The sequence below is a fragment of the Castor canadensis genome, chromosome 12 (assembly GCF_047511655.1).
Source record: "Castor canadensis chromosome 12, mCasCan1.hap1v2, whole genome shotgun sequence".
NCBI classification, from domain to species: Eukaryota; Metazoa; Chordata; class Mammalia; order Rodentia; family Castoridae; genus Castor; species Castor canadensis.
In genome coordinates, this window is record NC_133397.1 from 123,502,915 (window position 1) to 123,529,021 (window position 26,107).

The 26,107-nt window shown below is 38.9% G+C and overlaps 1 protein-coding gene across 3 annotated transcripts in view; it reads right to left on the reverse strand.

Annotated features, from left to right (window-relative positions):
• Agl (amylo-alpha-1,6-glucosidase and 4-alpha-glucanotransferase) overlaps positions 1-26,107 on the reverse strand; it is a 78,491-nt gene that overhangs the window by 14,746 nt on the left and 37,638 nt on the right. For all 3 annotated transcript variants that reach the window (XM_074050917.1, XM_074050920.1, XM_074050918.1), the window contains exons 25-30: positions 23,860-23,962; positions 20,250-20,475; positions 18,318-18,429; positions 2,905-3,040; positions 1,344-1,456; positions 213-424 (exon numbers count right to left, since the gene is read on the reverse strand). In XM_074050917.1, coding sequence (XP_073907018.1) covers positions 213-424; positions 1,344-1,456; positions 2,905-3,040; positions 18,318-18,429; positions 20,250-20,475; positions 23,860-23,962 — 902 coding nt within the window. The remainder of the gene's footprint in view (positions 1-212; positions 425-1,343; positions 1,457-2,904; positions 3,041-18,317; positions 18,430-20,249; positions 20,476-23,859; positions 23,963-26,107) is intronic.

The following is a 26,107-nucleotide window of genomic DNA, read 5'->3' on the forward strand; positions in this document are numbered from 1 at the left end:
TTTGAGAGAGGGTCTTACTTGATGCCCAGTTAGTCCTACTATTTGTGCTTCTCTGTGTAGCTGGGGTGGTGGGCATGCATCAGTACACCCAGCCATTGGCTGCAATAGGGTTTGCCCAGTTTGGCTGAGAACCTATGTAGCTAAGATCACAGACATGAACCAGCTCTCAGGCCTCAACAGTTCTTTGAAGTGGAAAGTAGCAAGCGACTTACGACGACCATAGCTATAGTAAAGTTAGGCCTGAGCTGGTAGTCACACCAAGCATTGGAGGCGCCGTAGCTGTCTTTGTATATGCCACGCTTGTGGACTAGGTCTGGGTGCTTCTCGTTAGGATCCGAGGGGTCTTCTGAAACATGAAACAGCTTCTCAAAGCTGTTCTGGATCTTTCTGTTCCAGTCATCATATGAGACTGCTACAACCTTCCCTGAAAAGTGACAAAAGATACAGGTGGTTTTAGACATCCGAAGCAATCCAAACATCTAGCTACTGCTAAAAAGTCATATTCAGTTTACTTATTTTTATCTACAAGGAGGAAAAAAATTGTCTACTTTCTGAAAATGTGACTAGTCTGGATTGAGATGTGCAATAATGTAAATCACTCACTGGATTTCAAAGACTTAGTGCATCCAAAAAAGAATGTAAAATGGAGCTGGGCACCAATGGCTCGTCCCTGTAAACCCAGCTACTCAGGAGGCAGAGATCAGGAGGATCAAAGTTCGAAGCCAGCCTGGGCAGACAGTTCCACGAGACCCTATCTCAAAAAAAAAACCAGCACAAAAATAGGCTGGTGGAATGGCTCAAGGCATAGGCCCTGAGTTCAAGCCCCAGTACTATTAAAAAAAAAAAAAAAAAAAAAAAAGAACGTAAAATGGCTCAGAAATAATTTTGTGTTGATTACACGTTGAACAGTATTTTACATGCACTGAATTAAAAATCTTACAAGTAATTTCAACAATTTCTTGTTGCTTTTTTCAAATGTGAGTACTAAAAAATATAAAATTATATATGTGGCTCAGATAAGTATTTCTGCTGGACAGCATTGTTCTAGAAAAAGACGTACAGACTTCAAGGTTGTTCATGGACATGCAGCAAGCTCACACGCATACTGAAGGAAAGAAAAGCACAATAAGGCAATAACTTACTGTTTTTCTTACTTCAGTTCAAAGTGGCCATAAAAATATGGTTAGTAACCAGGTTTGTAACAATTTCGCACTACTAATGATTTTTCTTTCCTCTTAAAATTTAGGGCTTTCTAGTATTAGCTAATGCATTAAATGATAATTATGCAGGTTAAAAACAAGTAGTTCATTAGCAGTTTCTTTGTAAATAAATGAACAGCTTACCATGTCTTTTTACTCTAACTTCGTGATAAGGGAAGATATTTTTCCTTGATAATTCCAGCAACCAGCGAACAGCAGATTTACAAAGGCCCACAATTTCCACAGCAGACCCATCTCTAAAATTAAAGATACATTTTATTATATGAGTTGGATTTGTTTAAACACTGTTTAAAAGGGTACTTAATAAACAATCTGGACTAGAATGTTGGTCAGTGGTAGAGTGTTTGCCAACCATGTGAAAGGCCCTGTGCTCAAGGCCGGCACTGCAAAAAATAAATAAATAAATAAATAAAAACTCAAAAACAGTTTTCATTAATATCACACTAATGTATTATAAAAACAACCATATATTAAAATTTTTCAGGTTATTAGAAATGTGTATTACATCATGTAAGAAAATCTCCCATTGGCTGGGAAGTGGCTCAAGTGGTAGAGTACAGACCAATTAAAAAAAGTCCCCTTACTATATTCCCATTGATTATTCTTATGACATATTTTTAAATGTTCATTTTCAAGGAAATAAAAAGAAAATATAGTATCTAATAATGTATACCAAATAAACAGATTTTTAAAATTTTATTTTATTTTTAACTGGGTGCTGGTCGCTCACACCTGCAATCCTAGCTACTCAGGAGGCAGGGATCAGGAGGATCCTTGTTCAAAGCCAGCCCAGGCAAACAGTTCCTTGAGACCCTATCTTGAAAAATCCTTCACAAAAAATAGGGCTGGTGGAATGTCTCAAGGTGAAGGCCCTGTGTTCAAGCCCCAGTACCACAGAAAAAAAAAACCATTTTATTTTATTTTTGAATTAGCATACAGGTATAAATAGCTTTTTTTTTTTTTCCTTCCTTCTTCCAGCCTTCTCTTTACTGTTAACAGTAATTAAACTGCACGGTTTCCTCTGCTTTCTGCCAGGTAGGATGAATTTGCAATTTGGTGAGCAGCACGTGTGGTGTACTTCTCAGGTCTCTGATGCACCTTTTTCTTTTTTTTCTCATTTATTCATATGTGCATACATTGTTTGGGCCATTTCTTCCCCCTACCCCCTGTAAACAGCTTTTTAAAAAAATCTGCAAGCTAAGTGCTGTGGCTCATGCTTGTAATCCCAGCTACTTGGGAGTCTAAGAAAAAGAAGATCATGGTTCAAGGCCAGCCCATGCAAATAGTTCTCGAGACCCCATCTCCAAAATAACCAGAGCAAAATGGACTGGAGGTGTGGCTCAAGTGGTAGAGTGCTTGCTAAGTGCGAAGCCCTGAGTTCAAACTCCACCAAAAAAAAAGAGACAGAATGTCCTAACCACTGAGACAAAGAATCACAATTTCCTTTAAGTGCTTGCAAAGACTCGCACCATAGAAACTTCAGGAAGAGAACAGACAGCTTTGCTTGACGGCTTACACAAGAAGACCGAGAAAGTGCAAGACAGCGGGGAGGAAGAGAGACTGATTTAATTTTTATTATACTGTACACAGTTAGTAGAGAAAGGGATTCCACAGGTGTGTGTTTTTAAAAAGGAAGTGGCTAAGCGGGAGGGCAGAATGACCCAACACTACAAGACAACACTACCTTGGGGTGGCTGGGGTTCCTTTGTTTCTAGCTCTGTCACTTTCTCCCATTTTATCCATCCATGTGCCACAATTAAAGCGATTTCCACCATAAACAAATCCTGTTTCTTCATTAACTCCCGCAGTTATATTAAAGCCTAAAAGAGCAAAATAGAAATATTTGTAAAATAAAATGTTTTATGCCAAATATTATTATATACACTATATGAAAATAAATGCTTTAAAACATTTACAAAAAAATTAAAGGAACAAATAAACAAATTGATCTGAAGATCAATTTTGAAATACCTCACAAGTTGAAATACCTCATAAGTTACACATAGTAACTTCATTTCTCTTTCTACACACTCTAGAGAAACCGTGGCTATGTGCACAAGAAAACTGTAACACTGCTTACATTAGCAAAAACAGAAGTTAACAGTTAAGTAGAGGAATGGCTGAACATTGCTGTGTGTACACTGGAACACTCTGTATCATTTAAAATTAATGAACTGGATTTACATGTATCAAAATCACTTTCCTAAGACAAAGTCATCGAGTAAATAAGTTGCAAAAGGATACATACAATAAGAAATCTTTTCTGAAAAGTTTAAAATATAGATAATACTAATATATACAACTATGTATGTCTATTTAACTATGTCTAATATAAATTTTGTGCAGAATTTAAAAACATAAAATAGGCTGAGTGTCTGTGGCTCATGCCTATAATCCTAGCTACTTGGGAGGCTGAGATCAAGAAGATTACAATTTGAGGCCAGCCCAGGCAAATAGTTTGTGAGACCCTCTCTCCAAAATAACCAGCGCAGAACGGACTGGAGGTGTGGTTCAAGTGGTAGAGACCTGCTTTGCAAGTGCAAAAGCCTGAGTTCAAACCCCACTCCCACTAAACAAAACAAAAACCTTAAAATAGTTATACATAGTATGTACCTGTTACAACACTCTGAACATATACTACAGATGTCACAAGAAATTTACACATAGTCAAACATGAACACATAAAATCATAAAGCCTAAAAACACATGTAAATAGTACACCCTGATTATAGGATAGTCATTAAATCTAGAGAGGGAGGAAAGAGAGAGGGACAGAGAGAGATGAAGTTGGATGTATCTGATATGGTTTATTTCTCTTCAAAGTAAAGCATAAAGATATGAAGAAAATATAGTCAAATACTAATGTGTCTAATGAAAGTGCTAGCTTCAAGGTTATGTTTACATCACTTCATATTAACTCAAAGTGTTCCATAACTAAAGCAAAACTGAAATAATTCAGATAAACCACAAAAAATTCTTTAAATAAAAATCTATTTTAACTCTTTCTCTTAGTGAAGGGTTAAAAATAAGAACAATAATTATTACCACTACAAATAATAAATTAATTTTTAATTTACTGTATAAAATGTAATTTAGAACATAGAAGAAAGAATTTAGCTAGGTTTACATCAATATTTGCCAATGTGTTAGTGAGTTACCTGGAAATAGATGGAACAAATCACCTAGAAAGCTTAGTACTTTAAAAAATAGTACTTATATTACTAAAAAGAGCAAAAAGTCCATGATCCTATTATAAAACCAATACTCTTACGTATGTCTGTCTAGTCTTTTCACATATTAATATTTTCAGTAATACTATGTATCCAATCATTTTTAATTTTGTAAATCTGACTTTTACATACTAAACACGTATAATTTGTACTAATTACAGATTTTTTTCATTATGGTCAATCTAAGCCTTTCCTGCTAGATGTAAGGGTTGTTTATTCCTTTTATGCAATGAAAAGCAATGCTGTGGTCAACATCATTGTATAATATGAATTTTTTGTGTATATTTTAGATTATTGTATAGGCTGGATACCTAGAAGTGGAATAAATTCATGAAAAACATATGTGAATATTTATATCTTATAAAATAGATTCTTAAAGTGCTTTCAAAAAGGAATGAATCGATTCCTGGTGACATTAATAATATATGAATCCTTCTCAAAACTAAAAATTGTTACTTTTGTTACTGCTGTGGGTTGAACAGGTCCCTTTCACAAATTCTTATGCTGAAATTCCAAGCCCCAGTATAACTGAATGTGACCTGTTTTGGATATAGGACTTTACAAAAGCAATCAAATTAAAATGAGGTCATTACAGTGGGCCCTGATCCAGTCTGACAGGTATCCTGCTAACAGGAAATTTGGACAGATACACACAGAAAGATAATGTGAAGATATGGGAAGAATGCCATGTTGGCATGAAGATATCCAGCTATATTTAAGTCAAAGTGAGAGTCCTAGAGCAGAGCCTTCCCTCGCAGACCTCAGGAGCACCAACCTTGATTTGAACTTCCAGTCTACAGATGGTGAGATGATACATATCTGTCATTCATTCAAGTCACCCAGTTTGTGGTACTTTGATATGGCAAGCTCAGAAAACTAATATACTTTTCCCCTCCACTATTATGGGTAGCACTAATTACCCACAAAGTTAGTCAAACATAATGTGAGAGGGTTTCTTTGTGACATGGGGATGGATTTCTGAAACAAACACAGTGAAGGATACTGTTGGTAAAGTTAAGTTGGGTGGCAAACTGGGAAAAGTTAGGTGTAATGTCTAACACTGACAATGGACAAATACATAGAATATACAAGAAACTGCTAGAAATCAACAAGAGAAACTAAAAAAGCCAACAGAAAGAGGAATAAAGGCAAACAATGTATAGAAAGGACAATGTCCCTTTTTGAAAAGAACAATAAGCATATGGATAAACATTACATTCATCAGCAATAACAGGACCTCCATTAAAAGAGCTCCATACCACTTTCCAACCATGACATCTGTGAACCATGCCACGTGTTGGCATGTAGTGAGTATACACAAAGCCACTTTGTCACTGCAATGCACCTGTGCAGTAACTATGGAAAGAAGTTTGGTACTATTTATTTAAAGGATGTAAGAGTATGGTGTATATAGCTCTGATACAGCAATCTCTCTTGGGGAAATGATCACATATATTTATAAAGATACCTGGAGGCTGATCAAAACCTTGTTTATGTAGCTGAGAGTGGGGCAATCCAGGATCAGTCTATGAATACATGAGATGCACAGATCACATCATGTGGGATTCTAGAAGCCTGTTAAAAGACTGGCTATAAATAATGCACGGGCAGTTCTCAGAAACAGCGTTAAGTGGGAAAGGTAAGAGAGAGACCATGTACACCATCCACTACCATCAGAAGAAACTGCATGCAGACTTCTGGAGGTGGACAAGGGGAGAGGTTCACTTCTGCTCCTCTCCTCTGAGCACACTAAATCCCTTTATGTAACACTACAAGCTAGCACATAAGAACGTGGAAAATGCACAAAGGAAGAAGGTAGGTTTGAGGCATGACATGGTGGGGAGGTTCCCCTTTTTTTTTTTTTTAATTTCCCATGTGTTCAGACTGGGTGAGATACTGCCCTGGAGAAGAAACCTGTAACCTCCAAGAGGTGCTAACAAAAATTCCAAGAAAAACCTGTTTGCTATAGCTCAAGGAGAGGAGCCCTCATGACAATATCCACAAACCCCAGTCAAACAGTAGGGATGCCCTCTGTTCTGAGAAAGTCAGTGGGGATGAAGCTGCCCCCACCTGCTGCTATCAGATGGAACTGGTGTAGAGTCTGAACTTTTATCCCAACCTGGAAATAGAGGGTGGCCTGAGTGTGGCAGCAGCAAGGGCTCACGGCAATGCTTCTCTCCTCTGTTGGCATGATGTTAGTGGAGACTCAGTGGGAGATATGGAATCCCCCTTCATCTAGTGGATCAGCTGGGTCAGGAGTCCTCCCCTCTGCCAGAGTGTTGTCCCAGAGACTAGGAGAGGAGTCTGGACTTGCATCCCTGCCCAGCAGGTACTTCTTACTCACCCCATTAGATGTTTGGAAGAAGATCAGGAGAGGAAGGAGCTGGAAAGGGATGCTATTTTTTTTTTTGAGGTACTGGGGCTTGAACTCAGGGCCTACACCTTGAGCCACTCCACCAGCCCTTTTTATGTTAGGCATTTTCAAGATAGGTTCTTGTGAACTATTTGCCTACGCTGGCTTTGAATCATGATCCTCCTGATCTCTGCCTCCCGAGTTGATAGGATTACAGGTATGAGCCACCAGCATCTGGCAAGGGATGCTTTTTAAAGCTGAACAGACAATCATCAGCAGACTCCGACTGAAATGTATGAAGCAGATGAGAATAAACATAATCAAATGTGGGAGAAGTGGACTAGAGTGTGGAATCCCACCTCGGTTTTCAGAGTGGCTTTCTGAAAGCCCATAGGTGAAGCAGACCAGAATAACTAAATTATCCTTGAAAACATAGCACGCAAAAGTAGCTCAAGAGCTGTATGCTAAACCTAACAAAATGACGACTTGGTAAAACGAGAGATTTAACGGATTCTTTAGATAATATATCACCCAAAGATATAGGATACGTGGAAAATTACTTGTCAACAGAGAACCAGGAAAAAAAACGTGAATGAGAAAAGGCGATTAACAGATGACTTGATGGTGAAAATGTCTGACAAGGAACTTGAAGAAGATATCATAAAAATGTCTCAGATAGCTGGGGCTAGAGATCCACGGCACAATGCTTGCCTAGCACGAGGCCTAGGTTAATGCCCAGCACTAGAAAAAATGCATGGAAGCACAATGACATTTGCAGAAGTAGAAAACTCCACCCTAAAGTTCACATGTAATTTCCAGGGATTCTGAATATGCAAAACAATCTTGAAAAAGAACAAAGTTAAAGACTTGGGCTTTCTGATTTCAAAACTTACTACAAAGGAGTCTTTACTGCCATTTCCTATGTGGGGAACAGGAAATGTTTCTCCCTTTTTTCCCCATTTTCGCCTATATACTAAAATAAATCCTAGCTAAAACTTCAAAAAACCCAAAAAAACAAACAACAACAACAACAAAAAAACTCACTACAAAGCTACAGAAATCAAAGCAGTGTGGTGCTGGCATGAAGACAGACATACAGACTAGTAGGGATAGAACACAGAGCCCAGAAATAACTCCTTATATTTACAGCAGCCTCCCTCATCTGTGGTTTTACTTTGCATAATTTTGGTAACTCATGGTCAACCCCGATCTAAAAATACTAAATGGAAAGTCCCAGAAATAACAATTTATAAGTTTTACATAACTTTTATTGTAATATATTATTGTAATGGTTCTATTTTATTAATAGTTATTGTTGTAAATCTACTGTGCCTAATCTATAAGTTAAACTTTAATCACAGGTATGTAGCAGAGAATAAATATAACATATAGAAGGGTCTAGAGCTACTGGGTCTCAGACACCACTGGGAGTCTTAGAACATACACTCCAGCCAGGTGTGATGGCTCATGCCTATAATTCTAGCTACCTGGGAGGCAGAGATTGGGAGGGTCATAGTTCAGTCCAGGCAAAAAGTTTGTAAGACCCCATTTAAACAATGGCTGGGTGTGGTGGAGCACACCTATCATCTTAGCTACACAGGGAAGCACAAACAGGAAGAGATAAACTGGACCTCATCAAAATTAGAAACTTAGTTTATCAAAGGACACTTTCAAGAAGTGAAAAGACAATCTATGGTATGGAATGAAATGTTTGTAAACATTTGTAAATGATTAAACCTGGTAAGGGTTTAATATCCAAAATATCCAGTGAACTCTATGACCTAAAAAAAAAAAAAAAACCCCAAATAGCCAACTCAAAAATGGGCAAAGGACTTGATAACTTTCTCCAAAGAAAATACTGGGGCTGGTGGAATGACTCAAGTGGTAGAGCGCCTGCTTAGCAGGCACACACACACACACACACACACACACACACACACACACGCAATGAAATGTTCTGCAGCCTTGAAAAAGAAGGAAATCCTGTTACATGCTACATCATGGATGATCTAACCTTGACATTATGCTAAGTGAAATAAATCTGTCATTAAAGGATTAAAAACCAAATGATTTCATATGAAGTCTGTAGTATACTCAAAATCACAGAAACAAAAAGTAAGAAAGGTAGTTTCTAAGGACTGGGGAAACAGAGAACGGAGGAGGAAGAACTAGTGGTTAATGGTCTAAGTTTTAGTTTTGTGAGATGAAAATGTTCTAGAGACCTTTGCACAGCAACATGAATACATTTAGCATCACTGGGTTAAAAAGTTAAGATGGTAAATTTAACTTTAGATTTTTTAATCACAATAAAAAAAGCTAAAAAAAAGGAATATAATTCTCATACATACTCTAACATGGTTAAACCTTAAAAATATATGAATAATGATTCCAAGATGGCAGCTAGAGGGAGGAAGCAGAAAGTGTGCCTCCTACAGTGAAATCTTGGAGAAACGTTGGAGACACACCTTGCAGGCAAGGCCACCAAGAAGAGGCAAAACTGTGACCCCTCCACACCTCCAGCCTGTGCAGAGCATCTCCACTTCACATTAAACGGAGAAACCAGGATGGCCCCCAGGCCGCCAGATGCCCGTGCCCAGATGGTTTGGGAAGACGTGGACAAGGTGAGCTAAGTGGTAGCGGTACTCCCACAGACAACCCTGGGCCATTCTGCATAGCCCCCTGGACAGACCAACCCCCACCCGGGGAAAAAAGAGAAACTGAGTAACAAGCAATAAGAACAATAAAGACACGTAGCAAAGAGGATGGGGCGCCCTGAGCTCGAAGAGGGGGGGAGGGGAATCCTTCCTGGAACTGTAAATAAACAAGCTGGGCCTGGCCAGAGAGGGTGGGAGCGCCCAGCAACCACGAGCGGGAAAGCTTGTGAGAGTGGCGGAAGGAGGAAAACTCCACAGGAGAATGGGGAAGGCCCACTTCCCACATGAGCTGTAAATAAACAGGAGGCCGAGAAAGTGGGTGCAGTGTCACCTCCCCCAGTGTGCTTGGAAAGGGGAAAGCTTGTAGCAGCGGCTCGTGCACAGGAGAACTCTGAGAAAACAAAGCCCTGGGGGCCAGGTGAGTGCTAAGCTCACCCCTGAGATCTGCATAAATAACACTGCCAGCTACAGCAGGCTGACAGCAGCGGGAAGGTGAGCCACAGCCGCAGATACCATTCTCAGACCTGTCTCCAGACTCTTTTTCCTCTCTCCCTACCTTTGATGAGAAAACAACCGAACTACACCCGCATGCTGAAAAACTTACTGAAACTGTATTGTATTTGAACTTGGGACACTTGGTGGGTTTTTTTTTTTGTGTGCAGTTTTGTTCTACTTTATGTCTCCCCTTTGATGAGACAACTACAGAACAACATCTGAGGCACCATCTCCAGGATTGCAGGCTGAGGGACGAACACCAAAATTATTAAGACTGAAATTTCATTGCATTTGAACTTGGAGGTATTTATTTTTTATTTTGTTTTATTTTATTTTATATTATATATATATATTTCCTTTCATTTACTTACTTTTTATTTTTATCTTTACTCTTTATTTTTTATTTTCAATCCTCTCTCTGTCTCTCTAATGCCTTTTTAGCTTATGGTTGATTAGTACACTTTCTCTCTCTGTTTATATCTTTGAAACTTTGTTTGTTTCTGTTTTTTTTTTTTTTTTGTTCTTTCTACTTGATTATTTGTTTTACCCTTTACCTTTAACTTCATTGCTTTCCATCCCCTCTCACCCTCCCATTCTAAATATCACTAGTGCTATTATTACAAGCCAGAAAATACTTAATTGCACACAGTACAGGGACAATAACAATATCAAGGGCAATGATGGGAAGACAGAAAAAACAGGGAAACCAGTTTCCCCACAGCAAAAAATTAGTACAGGAACCAGAGGGAAATGAACAAAACAGATACTCAGACACAGACTCCCACAAAATGATGATAAGCTATGCCAAAGAACACAATGAAGCCCACAAGAATAATTTAAAAGAAGACATACTACAGGTACTCAATGAGAATTTTATAGAGATGATACTGGATATGGTCAACCAAAATGTACAGGAGACACTCAAGAAATTCCAAGACAACAAAAACAGAGAATTTGAAAAAGCAAAAGAAGAAATAAAGGAAACTAGAGAAACACTGTATAAATACCAAAGTGAAACAGAGAACACGATTAATAAAGAGATAAATGAACTCAGGACAAAAATAGACAACATTAAAGAGGAAACGACTCAGGATATGGAAAACCTCAGAAAAAAGAACAAAACAGAAATGCAAAACAAAATGGAAGGCCAATCCAGCAGAATAGAACAAATGAAAGAATCTCAGAACTTGAAGATGAAATGGTAATTAAAGGAAAACTGAAGAACCATTAACAACTCAAGACCTGTGAAAAGAAAATGCAAGAACTCACCAACTCCATCAAAAGACCAAACTTGAGAATCATGGGCATCGAAGGAGAAGAGGTGCAAGCAAAGGGAATGCGTAATATATTCAACAAAATAATAACAGAAAATTTCCCAAATCTAGACAAAGGTAGTCCCATACAGATGCAAGAGGCCTTCAGGACACCAAACAGACCAGATCAAAATAGAACTACCCCACGACAAATCATCATTAAAACAACAAATTCAGAACTAGGGAAAGAATATTGAAGGCTGTAAGAGAGAAAAAACAAGTAACATACAAAGGTAAACCCATCAAAATCACAGCAGACTTCTCAACAGAAACATTAAAAGCAAGAAGAGCTTGGGGTGAAATCTTCTGAGCACTGAATGAAAATAACTTCAAGCCCAGGATACTCTACCCAGCAAAACTATCATTCAAAATAGATGGAGCAATAAAAGTCTTCCATGATAAGCAAAAACTAAAACAATATGTGACCACAAAGCCACCACTACAAAAGATTCTTCAAGGGATTCTGCACACAGAAAGTGAAACCCCATTAACACCCCATTATCATTAACTGATAGGTCATCCAAACAAAAAATCAATAAAGAAATCCAAGATCTAAAATATACAATAGATCAAATGGACCTACTTGATGTCTACAGAACATTTCATCCAACTTCTACACAATAGACATTCTTCTCAGCAGCCCATGGAACTTTCTCCAAAATAGATCATATCCTAGGGCACAAAGCAAGCCCCAGCAAATATAAGAAAATAGAAATTATACCGTGCATGCTATCTGATCACAATGCAATAAAAGTAGAACTCAACAACAAAAGTAAAGACAAAAAACTTGCAAACAGCTGGAAACTAACTCATTACTTAATGAACAATGGGTCATTGATGATATAAAAGAGGAAATTAAAAAGTTCCTGGAAGTCAATGAAAATGAAAACACAACCTATTGGAACTTATGGGACACAGCAAAGGCAGTCGTGAGAGGAAAGTTTATAGCCATGAGTGCATATATTAAAGACTGAAAGATCCCAAATCAATGACCTAATGATACATCTCAAACTCCTAGAAAAACAAGAACAAGCAAATCCCAAAACAAATAGGAGAGAAATAATAAAAATAAGAGCTGAAATCAACGAAATAGAAACCAAAAAAACCATACAAAGAATTAATGAAACAAAAAGTTGGTTCTTTGAAAAAATAAACAAGATCGATAGACCCCTGGCAAACCTGACTAAAATGAGGAGAGAAAAAACCCAAATTAGTAGAATCAGGAATGCTAAAGGGGAGATAACAACAAACACCATGGAAGTCCAGGAAATCATCAGAGACTACTTTGAGAACCTATATTCAAATAAATTCGAAAATCTTAAAGAAATGGACAGATTTCTAGATACATATGATCATCCAAAACTGAACCAAGAGGCAATTAATCACCTGAATAGATCTATAACACAAAACGAAACTGAAGCAGCAATCAAGTGTCTCCCAAAAAAGAAAAGTCCAGGACCTGATGGATTCTCTGCTGAATTCTATCAGATCTTTAAAGAAGAACTGATACCAACCCTCCTTAAACTGTTCCTCGAAATAGAAAGGGAAGGAAAAAAGCCTAACACATTCTATGAAGCCAGTATTACACTTATCCCAAAACCAGGCAAAGACACCTCCAAAAAGGAGAACTATAGGCCAATCTCCTTAATGAACATTGATGCAAAAATCCTCAACAAAATAATGGCAAACCAAATTCAACAACACATCAAAAAGATTATTCACCACGACCAAGTAGGCTTCATCCCAGGGATGCAGGGGTGGTTCAACATACGAAAGTCAATAAATGTAATAAACCACATTAACAGAAGCAAAGACAAAAACAACTTGATCATCTCAATAGATGCAGAAAAAGCCTTTGATAAGATCCAACCCCATTTCATGATAAAAGCTCTAAGAGAACTAGGAATAGAAGGAAAGTACTTCAACATCATAAAAGCTATATATGACAAACTTACAGCCAGCATTATACTTAATGGAGAAAAACTGAAACCATTCCCTCTAAAATCAGGAACCAGACCAGGATGCCCACTATCTCCACTCCTATTCAACATAGTACTGGAATTCCTAGCCAGAGCAATTAGGCAAGAAGAAGGAATAAAAGGAATACAAATAGGTAAAGAAACTGTCAAAATATCCCTATTTGCAGATGATATGATCCTATACCTTAAAGACCCAAAAAACTCTACTCAGAAGCTTCTAGACACCATCAATAGCTACAGCAAGGTAGCAGGAAATAAAATCAACACAGAAAAATCATTAGCATTTCTATACACTAATAATGAATAAACTGAAAAAGAATATATGAAAATAATTCCATTTACAATAGCCTCAAAAAAAATCAAATACCTAGGTGTAAACCTAACAAAGGATGTGAACAACCTCTATAAGGAAAACTATAAACTTCTAAAGAAAGAGATTGAGGAAGACTATAGAAAGTGGAGAGATCTCCCATGCTCATGGATTGGTAGAATCAACATAGTAAAAATGTCTATACTCCCAAAAGTAATCTACATGTTTAATGCAATTCCCATCAAAAGTCCAATGACATTCATTAAAGAGATTGAAAAATCTACCGTGAAATTTATATGGAAACACAAGAAGCCACGAATAGCCAAGGCAATACTCAGTTAAAAGAACAATGCTGTAGGCATCACCATACCTGACTTCAAACTATATTACAAAGCAATAACAATAAAAACAGTATGGTACTGGCAGAAAAACAGACATGAAGACCAGTGGAACAGAATAGAGGACGCAGATATGAAGCCACACAACTGTAACCCACTTGTCTTTGACAAAGGCACTAAAAATACACGATGGAGAAAAAGCAGCCTCTTCAACAAAAACTTCTGGGAAAACTGGTTAGCAGTCTGCAAAAAACTGAAACTAGATCCATGTATATCACCCCATACCAATATTAACTCAAAATGGATCAAGGATCTTAATATCAGACCACAAACTCTAAAGTTGGTACAGGAAAGAGTAGGAAATACTCTGGAATTAGTAGGTATAGGTAAGAACTTTCTCAGTGGAACCCCAGCAGCTCAGCAGCTAAGAGATAGCATAGATAAATGGGATTTTTAAAACTAAAAAGCTTCTGCTCATCAAAAGAAATGGTCTCTCAACTGAAAAGAACACTCACAGAGTGGGAGAAAGTATTTGCCAGCTACACATCAGACAAAGGACTGATAACCAGAATATATAGGGAACTTAAAAAACTAAATTCTCCTAAAACTAATGAACCAATAAAGAAATGGGCACGTGAACTAAACAGAACTTTCTCAAAAGAAGAAATTCAAATGGCATGAAAAAGTGCTCACCATCTCTGGCAATAAAGGAAATGCAAATTAAAACCACACTAAGATTCCACCTCACCCCTGTTAGAATAGCCATCATTAGCAACACCACCAACAACAGGTGTTGGCGAGGATGCGGGGAAAAAGGAACCCTCTTACACTGTTGGTGGGAATGTAAACTAGTACAACCACTCTGGAAAAAAATTTGGAGGCTTCTTAAAAAGCTAGACATTGATCTACCATTTGATCCAGCAATACCACTCTTGGGGATATACCCAAAAGACTGTGACACAGGTAACTCCAGAGGCACCTGCACACCCATGTTTATTGCAGCACTATTCACAATAGCCAAGTTATGGAAACAGCCAAGATGCCCCAGCACTGACGAATGGATTAAGAAAATGTGGTATCTATACACAATGGAATTTTATGCAGCCATGAAGAAGAACGAAATGTTATCATTCGCTGGTAAATGGATGGAATTGGAGAACATCATTCTGAGTGAGGTTAGCCTGGCCCAAAAGACCAAAAATCGTATGTTCTCCCTCATATGTGGACATTAGATCAAGGGCAAACACAACAAGGGGATTGGACTTTGAGCACATGATAAAAGCGAGAGCACACAAGGGAGGGGTGAGGATAGGTAAGACACCTAAAAAACTAGCTAGCATTTGTTGCCCTTAACGCAGAGAAACTAAAGCAGATACTTTAAAAGCAACTGAGGCCAATAGGAGAAGGGGACCAGGAACTAGAGAAAAGGTGAGATCAAAAAGAATTAGCCTAGAAGGTAACACCCACGCACAGGAAATCAATGTGAGTCAATGCCCTGTATAGCTATCCTTATCTCAACCAGCAAAAACCCTTGTCCCTTCCTGTTATTGCTTATACTCTCTCTTCAACAAAATTGGAAATAAGGGCAAAATAGTTTCTGCTGGGTATTGAGGGGGGGGGAGAGGGAGGGGGCGGAGTGGGTGGTAAGGGAGGGGGTGGGGGCAGGGGGGAGAAATGAACCAAGCCTTGTATGCACATATGAATAATAAAAAAATAAAAATAAAAAAAAAAGAAAGACATTGTTGCCCTTAAATGGGAAGAAAAAAAAATATATATGAATGAAATAAGCCAGAAACAAAGGACAAACATGAGGTACCAGGTGTATGGTTTGGGCGAGGTACATTTCCCACAAAGGTTATGTATTAAAGCTTGGTCGCCAGTGTGGTGCTGGAGGTGTGGCGATGTGGAAGGTGTTGTGTCACTGGGTATCATCCTGGGAAGGGATTAATGAGCATCTCAAGCAGCAGGCAGTTCTTATTAGGAAGGTCTGACCCCTGACTCTGGCTTCATCTGGCCATGTGAGTGTGTGTGCCCACTCACATGCACTCGAGCCACGAGGGCATCAGCCACAATGTGGCACAGCCAGAGGCCAAATTGGCGGGGCTGCCTGATCGTCCACGTCAGCTTCCAACCTTCTGTACAAAGCGCCCAGCCTCAGGAGCTGTGGCAAGAGCAACGGAGATCGGAGTAGCACAGGAGAGTGGTCAAATTCATAGAAATAGGAAATCGAGGACTGGGGTGGGGCTGGAGGAAGAGTTGCTTGAGAGCGAGTGAGGTCTGAGTTCAAACGTGACTACTGGAGAACATAACGATTTCTGACAGCAGGCGCTTGTGCTGACTGGGCAGTTTCAGCTCACAAAGATGCGACAGTTCTGCAGATGAAGACCGTCTGGATGGCTATGAAACAAGGTGGCCGTATTTAACTGTGCCCTTAACAATGCCTGCCCTGGCAAACTGTGCAGCAAAGTTTCTAGGGAGACTTAAACAAGCTCTCAACAGAAAACAAGAGCAAACCAGCGATCCAGTTAGAAAATAGGCAAAACATGTGAACACACTTCAGCAAAGAGGGAAGAGGACAACCAGTGAGCACAGAAAACAGATGTGCCCAGCAGGGAGATGTGGATCAGAACCACAACACGAGCTGTCTACACAACCCTCAGAACAGCTCTCAAGGAAGAACACAGTGTGAGCTGTCTACATGAGCACTGTAACAGCTTTAAGGGAGTGACAGCACCCTTAAAGGATGTGGAGCGCTGGCCCTCTCCTGCTTGCTGGGGGAATGTAAAATGATACAACCACTCTAGAAGGAGTCTGGCTGTTTCTTATAAAATACAACATGACTTCCTAGATGACTGATTCACACATTTGGGGGAAGTTTTCTCTGAGAAGTGAAGACCTATCTGTAACATATAAATGCACATGAAATGTTCAGATTAACTTTATTTGCATTAGTTGAAAAATGGATACTACCCAAATGTCTTTCAGGGGATGCTTTATCACCTAAATACACTGGCATGTCCCTAAAACAGAATACTACTCAGCAACTAAAAGGAGTAAATTACTGACAGCTTGGGTGGCTCTAAGACTACATGCTGAATGGGTTAATTTCTGTATCACTCTCAAAGTGACAAAACTATAGAGAGGCAGAACAGATCAGTAGTTGCAAGAGACCAAGAGTGAAGGTGGAGAGGGTAAGTATGACTATAAAGGGGCACACAAAAATCTTGGTGGTTGTGTCTCCATGAAGCAACACACCGGGGTAGGTCTCACACACACGCACACGCACACACACAGGAGTTAAGGTAACCAGACCTTACTGCATCATACTAACTTCAATTTGTTTGATATTATACTTCAGTTATGGAAGACCCCGTTGAGGGAAGCTGCGTGAAGGGCTTAAAATACTCTATGTACCATTTTTTTGCAAAAACAGTTACGAATCTCCACAGATTTTCTTTTTTTTTTTTTTTTTGGTGGTACTAGAGTTTGAACTTAGGGATTTGGTAGGCAGGTGCTCTTGAGCTGAGTCCCCCAGTCCATGAATTTCTAATTCTTTCTAAATTACAAAGGTTTTTCAAAAACCCTACCTGCACATAAAACAACACATGTCTTACAGAATGAAAAGTAAACACAGAGCAAAGTCATCCAGATGACTTCTAAGAGGAATGAGGGAAATGAAATGACTTATTAGCCCTGTGGTGGCTGGCAATGATGGTGTGCTAGCAGATGAGGAATATGATACACTCACAAGAAGAGAAAAGAGTACATCAATTTAAACAACATACAAATAAAATCTTTTCACAAAAAAGTTTTCTTTTTCTTGTTTTTTTGAGACAAGGTCTTGCCACATAGCTCAAGCTGGCTTGGAACTTGCTATGTTTTTTACAGTGGCCTTGAGCTTGTGATCCTTCTGCCTCACGTGCCCAATTGCTGGGATTACAGGCATACACCTCCACGTCTGGCACAAAAGTACTTTATAGAGACAGACCACAGATGAATTCCTTCTTCGGTCACTTACTGGCTATGTAATTTGGAGCAGGCTACTCTTTAGCCTTCTCTTTCAGTAAAATCAGGAGCAAGGTAAACGGCTCATTCCAGTGTTCTCAGGAATGTTAATGAGAGTGACATAGATACAGTGATTGGCACAGTGCCTAACACACAGCAAGGACTTACTTTGCAGCACTTCACATTATCAATATCACAATTATAAATTTCAACCAGTAATAGACCTTTAAATGTGGCTGACAAAAGCTATGAAGTTTTCTTTCCTCCAGAAAGTAAAAATGAGGTGGGGTCAGAAACTCTGCTAAGCTTCATTGTTGTATCCTGAGGTTTTGCTCACAAACATTGACCAAATAAATGAAAATTGCAAGGTTTGCTTTCCCCGCATGAGCACATCTTCACTATGCAGTTAACGCTTGGTACCTTCGTCCTTCATGTTTCGGTCTATCTGTGGCCCGGCATTCCTTTCTCGGAACTGAATGCCCTGCATGTGTCTCTGCATGACCTCCTGTATTACTTCAAACAATGGCTGATCCTGTTTGAGACACCATGGATGTTACCTGTTAGAAATTACATTCTTCTTAACTTCCCCAAATCCCTCACTTAAAGCAATGAGAAAATATTCATTTTCCTTTGGAGGGAGAAATGGGGCTACAGGGGAAAAAAGCAGCTTCTACACACCAAAGTTTGGCATCCAGGGATTTAACATTACTAGTTTAAAATGCTAGCTTAAAATACCTAAGATTTGTGACATGAAATCATTTACAAGTTTGTTGATACATGAAACAATCTAATGAGCTTGTACAGTTTCTATTAGAGTAAAAAAGTAATAATGTACTCAGCATGTCATTCAGCACTTGAATTTTAAGTTGGTGCTGCTGTTCTCACTTATCTGCACAATGGGTACCGGGGATACATTACTGCTACAGCAGTACTCTCTAATCTGAGGTCTGTCGTGACTTTAGAGAATATCCCCGGTGAACGCAGGGTACATAAAGAGCTTTCTTGATCCATGTAAACAATAAATGTGATGCTCAGTATTACATATAAGGAGCTATGTTATTACACTTTTAAAATAAGGGGAAGAATGTTAGACAGAAGCAAAATGTTCAGAGTCCTTGTATGCTTAATTAGATTTCATTTGAAAACCTCTGAATAAACTAAAACTGTAGCATATCAAAATCGTACTAGCATTTGTAAAAACTATGAAGCATTTTAAAAATGCTATAGGACTTTTTGACAACTGTGGGAAAATAATGAGTTATAGTTATGCATAAAATACATACTGCCTGATAATATGAGCCCATCGTCATATAACTTAAATGTGTTAGATGACAAGAAAGACAGATGAAAAATTTTTTGGATAAACATTTTTTGAGTACTTCATGATAGAAACATCATAGAAAAACAAGCACACTCTAGCCCAGAAGTAGTTCCCTCACCCAAGTCATATACCAGACAAATGATAAAAGCACACCAGAAGTGGCTTAAGTACAGAATCACTGTACAGTCCCGACTGGGGAAAGAAATGCTCAAAATGCTCATGCCCTCACTGCTGTCCCGAAGTAGAATGAACTCCCTGGATGGGTGTCAAGGCCCTCTCCTGGCCCACCCGTTACACAGCCTCTAAGTTCCTGCTCACACTAGACTGGCTTGTACATCCTAAACTGCACTTCACTCTAGTCAATGTGCAGCATGTATGTGAGTGTGCGTACACACGTGTGTGTGTGTGTGGACTGGACCTTACACACACTAGGTAAGCACTCTACCATGGACATTACAACTTCCCCCATCTCTCCTGAAATCCTACTCTCTTTTTAAGGCTCAGTATAGGTGAAATTTCATCTACTTTCTGAAGTCCTCCCTGAGACCTGCCTACCAGTTCTCTCTCCTTTTTGACACATAGCACTTTTTCTATGCATTTTTGCAATGGCCACAATGATGCACATGTCATCTCTTCTACAATGTGTGTGTTCTTTAGGTAAGAACAGGTCCCATCTCTGCAATCCCTCTGAGAACCAGCAGCTGATAAATATTGACATCCACATAATTCTTAAGATTTGGAGTCTTTCTTTTTTGGCAGTACTAGGGTTTGAATTCAGGGCCTCACACTTTCTAGGCAGGCACTTGAGTCACTCCTTCAGCCCCAAAATTTGGATTCTTCATTATATTTTAGAGTAGAAAATAAAAGTCATATTTCAAGGAAAAAATATTTAAGAAATGCTTAAAGCTGGTGAAGTGGCTCAAGTGGTAGAGCTGCTGCGTAGCAAATTCATGGCCCTAAGTTCAAACCCCAGTACCACCAAAAAAAAAAAAAAAAAAAAAAAGTCAAAAGAAAAATCAAATGATGCTTACCAGTGTGCCAGCAGGCAAAGGAGCAGAATCATCTGTGGGATACATCCTGGAGACGGGGCACTTGAGGATGTCAAGCCCATTTGGAACCATTTTACAGTAATCCTGAATGCACTGCAGCCACCACCACACGGCGTCACGGCAGTTATACCTGGCGTAGGTTCCTTCACCAAGGAGATTAGGGATGAGGCCATGCCGCAGGGTACCAGCAAACGCCAAAATAATATTCCTAAGACACCGAATTAAGTGTATCACTTGAAATGAAAACGAACACTTAAAAAACTGAGGACAAAAAAGGTCACTTTCGGTAAGTGACTACACTTCGGATACATCTTCTAGCCTGCCCTGATTTACCTGTTTTTGCAGAAAAAGTAGTTATAATATCAGAGAACAAGCACTTAACTTTGTTTTGGTGGTACTGGGTTTGAACTCAGAGCCTTGAACTCTACCACTAGAACCATGCTCTAGCACCTTTTTGCTTTTTAGTTATTTTCAGTTAGGGTCACTTGTAATGCCTGGGGCCAGACCATGAGCCTCCTACCTATGCCTACCACGTAGCTGGGATGATGCAGACACCACCATGCTTGGCAAGTTTGTTGAGATGGGGTCTTGCTGACTTTTTGCCCGTGCTGGTCTCCAACCTGTTCAATACCTCCTGAGCAGTCGGGATTATAGGCATGAGTCACTGCACTCAATCAAGCTCTAAATCAAAAGTCAGAAATCTTGATTCTACCTCTGGCTTTTTCTCTATCAGTTTAGGTGACTTATCTTCATCTCTGGAGTCAGGTATTGGCTAGGTGACTTTTAAGATTCCTCATAGCTTTCAATTTTACTTCTGATGTCTGTGGTATTCCAAAATCTAAGTAATTATCAGGTATAAACTTTACTGTTTTAAATAGTAGATATCAAGAGTAAAGCAATATGTAAGGAAGCATATGTGCGGGCTTTGAAAACCACACTCATGTTTAAAACTGGTAGGAGACAGTTCATCATTTAACATGCTAGTCTACTTTCAAACGCCAAGTGAGAACTTGGTTTGTATGATGGCATACATTCTAGAAAGAGCACAAAATTAAGAAAGGGACAGATGAGCTCTACATCTGAGCTTTGCCATCAAATAAACCTGGAAGAAGCTATTTTAAATGTCCAGGCTTTAGTGCTTTTTAGCTAAACCATTCAGAAGCTGCATTCATTCTGTCTCAGTTTAATTCCCATCTCTTAAACAATGATGCAATGGGAAACTTTCTTTTCTAAAGTGCGAAGTGTCGCTATGGACAGTGACACTCCCAGTTAGTAATAGGTCCACCCTCCAGCGTAAAAGAATTGATGTACGTTAAGTACACAGAAAATGTGCTTCCCCCAGGCTCTCTTCCCTTCTCAGAGTCCCTCAGGTGGAAGACACCTGCATCTCTGAAGCACTATGTGGAGGGCTGCCTACTCGCATCGGACTGAAATTTAAGAGAGTGTAACTGAAGACAGGTAGCACTGCCTGCCAAACACATCATCCTCTAGGATCATCTAGAACAGAGTAGGCAGATGTTTCCCACAGAGGATCAGACAGTAAATCTTTCAGGCTGTGTGGGCCATATGTGGGCTGTGCCAGGCAGTCTTTTTTTTTTTAAAGACCTTTTAGAAAGGTAAATGTTGGCCTTTGCTCACAGGTCATACAAAATAGGGTTGGGCCACAGCTGCCTAACCACGATCTTTCTCAGATTGATACCTGGGAGCCTAGACAACAATCATAGTGATTAAACCTAAGGTACGAATGTTCAGCATTTAGCAGATACTCTTCTAGAAACTCTGACTTCATTAGCTCATTTACTGCTCACAGTGCTCTGAGCTTTTGTGACCACTTTAGGGAGTGCACAGAGAGGAAGTGGTTTATCAGCTAGTAGTTTGGAGCCAGAATTAAAAGCTGACAGTGTGAGCTAAAGCCAGGTTGCTAACCACTGTATCATGCTGAATCTTCATATTCTAGTCCTGCTTCTAAATCAGTCATTTAGGGACATTTGAAGGACAAGCAAACAGCCTCCCAAAGTTTAATAGCTCTAGAATTATCACCAGGTCAATAAGAAAAGACCTTATTTTATATTAGGTTGGTAGGGAAGAATGGAACTTATTTCAGATGCCCACCTAGATATTTCAACTTTAAAATGACCAAAAGTAGAACTTTTGTCATCTGAAATGTAAACCTCAGTTATTCTGATAACATCAAAACAAGGTGTCATATAAATGCTTTTTTATTTCCTTTGCCAAAAGTGTTAGTAGAACACTGCTTTTAAATGTTAGCCCCAGGCTGCTGATCCTGCAGACCTTGTGCAAACAGTTTTTTTTTTATTGTTTTATTATTCATATGTGCATACAAGGCTTGGGTCATTTCTCTCCCCTGCCCCCACTCCCTCCCTTACCACCCACTCCCCCTACCCCCTCAATACCCAGCAGAAACTATTTTGCCCTTATCTCTAATTTTGTTGAAGAGAGAGTATCAGCAATAATAGGAAGGAACAAGTGTTTTTGCTAGTTGAGATAAGGATAGCCAAACAGGGAGTTGACTCACATGAATTCTCTGTGCGTGTGTGTTACCTTCTAGGTTAATTCTTTTTAATCTAACCTTTTCTCTAGTTCCTGGTCCCCTTTTCCTATTGGCTTCAGTTGCTTTTAAGGTATCTGCTTTAGTTTCTCTGCGTTAAGGGCAACAAATGCTAGCTAATTTTTTAGGTGTCTTACCTATCCTCATCCCTCCCTTGTGTGCTCTCGCTTTTATCATGTGCTCAAAGTCCAATCCCCTTGTTGTGTAGTGCAAACAGTTTCTGCTTACCAAGCACACCCACCCCGTCTCCAGGTTTGCTTTTAGGAGTCTGGTTCAGGGGTGGAGAATTCACACTTCTAACAAGTTCTCAGATGATGGAGACAATACTGATTTGTGGAACACACCTCGAGTGGCCCTGCTGTAGAACTTTCTCTTCAGTCCCCAATAAATTCATTTATACTTCTGGGCACTGGTGGCTCACACTTGTAATCCTAGCTACCTGGGAGGCTGAGACTGGGAGAACTGTAGTTCAAGGCCAGTCTGGGAAAGTAGTTCAAGAGACCCCAGCTCCAAAATAACCAGAGCAAAATGGACTAGAGGTGTGGCTAAGCAGTAGAGTGACCACTTTGCAAGTGTTAAGCCCTGAGTTCAAACCTTAATCTACACCCCTCAAAAGAAATCATTTATATTACTGCAATGTAAGAAAATCTCATAAACACTGCAAGGTCTACAATAAATAGAGGAAAACTTGATATAATTCTTTCCATAAGACTCAAAGAGCCAGTAATGATTCATTATAAAGGTATAAAATGATTACAATTTTGTTTTCTAAAATAAACTTGAAAATGCTGAAGATAACTTGGCCTGCAATATGAAGGACTACAATTTAGTAACTTCCAAGATTTTTCCTCCTTTGAAACTTTATGATCCTAGTAAATGACTGACTACATGAGAAGTAAAGTAACTCTAAGGAAAATATACGTCTCATATGTTGAGAACAGATGGATGTGCAGGGAAGTTTGGAGAGCATGTAGAAAACACTGAGACATAAACTGCACGGCATCTTTTCAGACATTCTCTTACCTGGCCTCTAAGTAGCGTCCAGTAACCAGCAGTATACCTCTAAGTGCAATGAAAGTATCCCTTCCCCAGCAGCGGAAAAGACCGGAAGAAAAATGAGGTAAGCCTAGTAGAAAAGATGACAAAGTAATGTTAATCAGAGTAATCCAAGCAAACCATGAACTCTATTACTACATACACTCTCACTCTAACCCTGAGGGTTAGAATGTTAGCAAACATTCTAAAATTGTAAGCAAAATACTGTCTGTACTTACATCCACTTTTGTGGAATAAAGTTCTATAGTCTTATCAGATTCTTAAAGGTATCTGTAACCCAAAGAAAATGAAGAACCCATGGTAAGCAAGCTTGACCATTGCTCTATACCTCCACCCAAGAACCAGTACCAGAGGGTTGGGGTGAGGATCAGGTGGCTCTAGAGAGCCTGTCTAGCAAGCTCAAGGCATTGAGTTCAAACTTTATTAGAAATAAAGTCATTGGTGGTCCATTTTCAAGGCAAGGCATTTAACCCTGAGTAGATAATAACTGGCTACAAATGTATCAGCTTGAGGATGTTGGAGGAGGGCCAACTGACAAAGGAACTTTAACTGGGAGGAGCAAATTACTATGAGATGAGAGAATGGGTAAAAACTATGTATGTGCCAGAAAGCACAGATCACAGGGAGGCCTTCCTGCCACAAAGAGACAAAGGGAGGTAGAGACTTAAGTCTGCTTCTAAAATTGGACCAATCCCAAGAGAGATATATTTTAAAATAACCCAATAGGAAATAATAAAGCTTAGGCTACACTCAGGAAAGGCTGTCATCCAACAAGGAAGTGGGGGACACTAGGGAGAAAATGCCTGTTGAAACTGCTCTCAGTGTTCAGACTCAGAGACAGGTGAAGTACAGCAAAAGCAAGACTTTAATGCAAAGATCAGGTGTCTGGATAGCCGAAAACTTTGATGATGGTGACAGTGACAGCAGCTAACACATACCACTTTGTGTCACACAGACTTTCTGGTGACTTTAACATAAATTAAGAATTTTAATTTTTTGCAGCACTATTACCTAGCCATTTTAAAACCACTCTCTTGGAGTCATTACTCCCATTTCTTGCCTGGGGAGCAGGAACTGTTTCTCCCTTCCCCCTCATTTCTCCCTACTTTATCTTGCTATACTAAATCTTTTTTAAAACTTAAAAACAACAGCAACAACAACAAAAAACAATTAAAATGAACCCCCTCAAAAATACCTGCAAAATCTGACTGTCTTATTTTTTTTGTCAGCATAGATTAGCAAAACGCTCCAAGATGCTAGAAGCAAATATCAGAACTTGTATATGTTTTTATTGATTGTACCTGATATATAAGTATATCAGGTACCATAACTTATTTAAGTATGTAATTATAAATAAGTCCATATTAGGAGTATTTAATAGTAAAAGTATATAATCAACCATGTTGAGATTATTATTTTATTATCTTTAATAGGCTTTTATAAGGTCAGCTTTAAAACCTGAATTTTTTGTGAGGCCCTGAGTTCAATCACCAACATGACAAAAAAAAAAAAATTATGTCAGTGTTTTTTCCATACTGGCCTAGTTCAATTTCATGAACATCTGCTTAGATACCTGTGAAGTAAAAATCTGAAACACAATTATAGATTTTAAAAAGAGTTGTTTTTTAACTTAATTCCTCTTTTTTTTATTTTTACTTTTGTGGTGCTGGGGATTGAACCTAGGGCTTCAGGCATTCTAGGTAACTGCTCTACCACTGAGCTACATCCCCAGCCCTAAAGCAGAGGTGAATGAATTTTTATGATTATTCTAAATGAAATGGTATTTCTATTTCAATTGTTAGGTATCACAAAGTATTTTCATCTGAGCTGAGCAGATGCAAATTTAAAGAAATTTAAATTTAACAGAGGGAGCCAGTAGATAAGATTATAGACACTGCTTTCTTCCTACAATTTTATATCTTTCAGTTTAATGTGGATCATTCTAAACGTCAGTGGCTTCAAGTACTAAGTACTTCCTAGAAATATGCTGGACATGTATTGAAAGAAGTCTGTCCATTAGTCTATTTTGTTTACTTGGATGTGTTACTTGATCCAGGTTTAAATCCACTTGCAGGAAAGGATGCTAATAAATATGGTTGAAGAATGTGACAGCAATTAGGCACATAACAGAAAATTATTTAACGTATATCTTGTGTTTTATAACTTGTATATATATGATCTCTTGATAAGTGCAAGGTTGAGTTTATTTTTAAAA